This window comes from Hydra vulgaris, chromosome 06 (assembly GCF_038396675.1).
Source record: "Hydra vulgaris chromosome 06, alternate assembly HydraT2T_AEP".
NCBI lineage: Eukaryota > Metazoa > Cnidaria > Hydrozoa > Anthoathecata > Hydridae > Hydra > Hydra vulgaris.
In genome coordinates this window covers 37,621,353-37,625,941 of record NC_088925.1, presented here as the reverse complement: position 1 = coordinate 37,625,941, position 4,589 = coordinate 37,621,353, and the positions used below count along the sequence as shown (strand labels likewise).

The 4,589-nt window shown below is 30.9% G+C and overlaps 1 protein-coding gene across 1 annotated transcript; it reads left to right on the top strand.

The window, feature by feature from the left end:
• Nucleotides 1-2,731: 2,731 nt before the first annotated feature.
• Nucleotides 2,732-4,589, top strand: LOC136081368 (zinc finger MYM-type protein 1-like). The gene is made up of 3 exons (XM_065798678.1): nt 2,732-2,921; nt 3,068-3,821; nt 3,932-4,589. Exons 1-3 carry the CDS (start codon nt 2,732-2,734, stop codon nt 4,587-4,589), a joined length of 1,602 nt encoding a protein of 533 aa, XP_065654750.1.

The following is a 4,589-nucleotide window of genomic DNA, read 5'->3' as shown; positions in this document are numbered from 1 at the left end:
CTATACATTGTTTCTACCCAGAAAGACAGACTTTTGCTTGCATGGATTGAGAGATGTTAGTGTTTAGTTACAATAAATCAGTACACTCTTGGCAAATGGCATATGCCATTACCAGATAGTTACGCTAACATAATATAACTTTCTTTTCATTATAACTTATAATCAAATCTATTATATTTCAAGTTAATAGAAATTGAAGAGTCTACTTCTATCGATTTTTCTGTTTGGTAATGGGAAATGTGTTGTGTATCAGGGAGTTAAGTGATATAAAATTTTTTTTTTAAGTTAGGAAATCATTCTCATCTTCTCTAATTTGTAATGGGTTTTTCAGTTATTGTGCTAAATATCTAACATAATTTCATTTATCTTCTATTGCAAGGTTTTAACTATGATGGCAGCTTGCTACTTTAGATGTTTATCTTAAAGACCTCAAGATTACATTTATTAATTCAGTAATAACATATTTTTTTTATGCATGTTTTATAATTATTATATTTTATTATAAACGTAATAGTAAAATTATTCAAATTTTACTATTACGTTTTAATCATTAAAAATATTTTGTTATTTTAATTCGAAACTTTTTTAATAACGTTTTTAAATGAATCAGTGTTTTTTTAAAGGGCTGATTTGCTCAAAACCCGTTTTTGAGAAAACTAAAAAAAACTCTTTATATCTTTCAATATTAAATATACAGAACTTGTGAAATATATTTTTAAAAAATATATGCAAGATTAACATCTTAGTACACTTTGATAATTGTTATAACATTTCGTTTGTTAATAACTAATGTATGAAATTTTGAAATGTTGGCCCCTTTAATAAAAATCGAGTATTTCAAGAAGGAAAACAAATTAAAACTCCGTAAGAACTACACCTATGTACTTTAAAACAATGTTTTAACGCCCCAGTAATAAATATAATACATATATTTAACTAAATTAGCTATCAGTAAGAATTAATCTAGTTCCCCCTCAAAGTCACTATCTCACATTCATTAGTTGGTCAGGAGTACAGCTCGTTATAAAACTCGTTGAATTCTTCAGGAATGAATTGTTTTAATTTTTTAAGGCCTTCCACCTTCACTTTCTTCAGTGTAACTTTGCCACTTGGATAAGCCAAACTATCCACCTGTAAAACAGTACCCGTATGTTTGGACATAAAAAAAGTTTGATCATATACAAAATGAAACAAGTTACTAATTAAAAAGTGAACCTTCTTTTCTTTTGGGGATTTTTATCCTTGGTTTCTGAAGAAATGCAAGATTTTTTGTAATGTTTTCGGCTCCAAGCTTTAAAATCAAAAAATTCAGTTGCATCTACAATTTCTTTCACCGTAAACTTTTGTGATCTGGATGCTGCTAATAATGGAGCTTTTGTGATCTGGAGCTAATAATAAGCTCGGTGAGTTGATCCATGTGATAAAGACGGTCATGTGTTTTTAAAACACTTGAATTTATACCAAAGTCCCTATCACAAGGGAGGAAACTATGCCCTCTCATAGGAAAGAATTGTTCGACTTAATCAAACCTACCACTGTCAGTTAAGTATAAACAAAAATGTGATAAGTTTTTATTTTTATTTTGTCCACCACAGTTGTCACAAAACAAACGTATTTTATTCTACTTTTGTGGAAGTGAGATCAAATAATCATTTAAAAAAGTCGCAACTTCATTAGGCCCTTTTCATCCTTGACCTTCATGGTAAATATATACATGAATTTTTTCTTCTTTAATGTTATGTATAAAAAAAACATTGACTGATAGCTGTCTCATGTAATAAAGTTGTTGGACAGGTATTTTTGGCAAGCTTATCGTCTTCATATAGTCAAATGCCAATGATAGAATGTGCTCCTCCTTTGAGCTATCGTCTGATGTTACATGTTTTAAAGCATTGTAAAATTTTTTACTCCTGAGCTTATGAGCATTTAAATCAGTCTGCGTTGCTCTTTTAGCTACATCATTGAGATGGGGTGATTTTATTCTAAGATTTAATTATTTGCACGTGCAACAAGTGTCCACTTGTGGGCGCCCAAACCGAAAGTTAAAATTTGTTTTAAAATGGTTCCAGTAAAAAGACTTTACAAAACATTACAAAAAAGTTGCCAAGATTCTTTTGATGTGCCGTTCTTCTTTTAACTTTAGTGACATCTATCAATCCTTGAATATAAAAATCTTGTTTGTCTTTGTTTTTTATATCATAAAATTTGGAAAAGATATCCACACAGTTAGCCTCCCCAAAGTTTTCCAAACACTTTTTATTGCACCTTAAAAAAGAAATCAGAAAAATTAATATACAACTAATACAAGCTAGAAAACGTTTTTATTAAAATACACAGCATTATTTATAATCTTAAACAGAAAACAACATTGCCACCAAAGTTGTAGGGAAATAGACCAAATCGTATTAAGAGTATTTGACTTTTTAGTGCTTCCACATATGTTATACTCTCAAGCAGTGGCGGATCAAGGGGGGGGGGGAGGGGCTAGGGGAGCTATAGCCCCGGGCCCCACATTTTTAGGGGCCCCGATTCAAAGTAAATAATTTTTTATTAACTCTGATATTAAATCTTTTATTAACTTAAAAGAGCCTAAATTAAATTTACTAAATTTTCTGAAAACAAAAGCACAAAATATACAGTTATAATTAAAATGCTAAGAAAATATGAAAGTGGAGCTTTTAAAAGAAGATTGTAGAAAGAGAGAGAGGAAATGGTAGCTAAACTTCCGAAAATGACAAAATTTTTGTCATCAAACCAAACTAATATGCAATTTCCACAAACTGTAGATAATAATAAAAACAATGAAAGAAAAGATGAAAACAATAACACGGAAAATAAGGTAGCCTGCCAAGGTCCTTCAAATGAAATTCAAGAAGTTGAAAGTGTTGAATCTACAATGCATAATAATGAGCTTGACTCAGGTACTCCAATTTTTACTATCTTTAATGACACCTCTAACATCTGCTAAACAAACAAATTACTTTTTAGGCAGTTGATATTTTTATTCTATAAATTGTCACTTATTATTTTTTTATTAGGCTTATTTATCATGATTTTTTTTTCCTAGATACCATTCTACGCAAAGACCCTGCTTGTGGCCAATTAAAGGAAAATGAACGTATGAAGCATTTAAACAAGGGGTATGCTTTCTTTCAAAATAAAGACTACAATTTCGAATCTTTGAAGCGGATGTTCAAAAACCAGTACATATATTATTCGGTTAAATATTTTCAAAAAGTGATGAATAATGGCGAAAAGTGTGACCGAAAATGGTTAATGTTTTCTGAATCCACTGGATGTGTGTTTTGTTATGTTTTCAAGTTGTTTTCAACCGATTACGACAACGTATTTGTCAAAAGTGGCTTTTACAATTGGAAAAAAGCTAAACAAACTATTTTCGACCACGAAAATAGCAAGAAAAATATTCAATGTATGATTAAGTGGATAGAATTCATAAAACAAAATACTCATGTCGATGAATATATGGTAAGCCAGATTAAAAGGGAATTTAATTATTGGTCTGCAATCTTAACTAGAATAGTAGCGGTTATTCGTTTTTTAGCCGGAAGAGGTTTAGCATTTCGAGGCCATAATGAAGTTATAGGATCGTCAAATAACGGAAATTACTTAGGCATGTTAGAACTGTTGACTCAATTTGATCCAGTTTTAAAGCAACACATTGACACTTTTGCAAATAAAGGCAAAGGTAATGTAAATTATTTGTCTAAAACTATTTGTGAAGAGCTAATTGATATTATGTCTCAAAAGATTTTAACGCACATTATTACCGAAATAAAAAAGCAAAATATTGGGGAATTATCGTAGATTCGACTCTTGATATTTCTCATGTGGATCAACTTTCTGTGATATTTCGTTATTATCTAAATGGCCACATTTATGAACGATTTTTTTGTTTTCTACAAATTAAAAGCCACGACGGTAAATCTTTGATTACTGTCATTTTAGATCTACCGGAAAGATATGATATTGATATAACCAATTGTCGGGGACAGGCATACGATAATGCAAGCAATATGTCTGGTAAATATTCTGGATTACAAACACGTTTAAAAGAGCGGAGTGAATTAGCTTTTTATATCCCCTGCGCTGGACATTCTTTAAATTTAGTAGGGCAGTGCAGTGTCAGTGAGTGCATTAATTTTATCAAATATTTTGGCGTTCTCCAAAGTTTGTATTCGTTTTTTGTAGCTTCAACACATAGATGGGATTTATTGAAAAGAAATCATGCCACACTCAAGCGCCTATCAGATACACGATGGTCATGTAGGTCAGATGCTTCAAAAAGTTTAGTAGAAAATTTTGATGGGATTCATGCAGCGCTATGTCATATAGCTGAGGATACAGAAGAAAAATCTGATACTCGTCATGAAGCTTTGTGTTTATTAAATAAGATCACTAAGCTAGAGTTTGCATTCATGGCTGTACTTTGGCATCACATATTTAAGAGGTTTAATGCAGTTAGCAAATTTCTTCAAAAATTTGAACTAGATTTGCATACAGCAAGCAGTATGTTACTTTCACTAATTGACTTTGCAAAAAAACTTACGAAACGACTTTACGAGATTTGA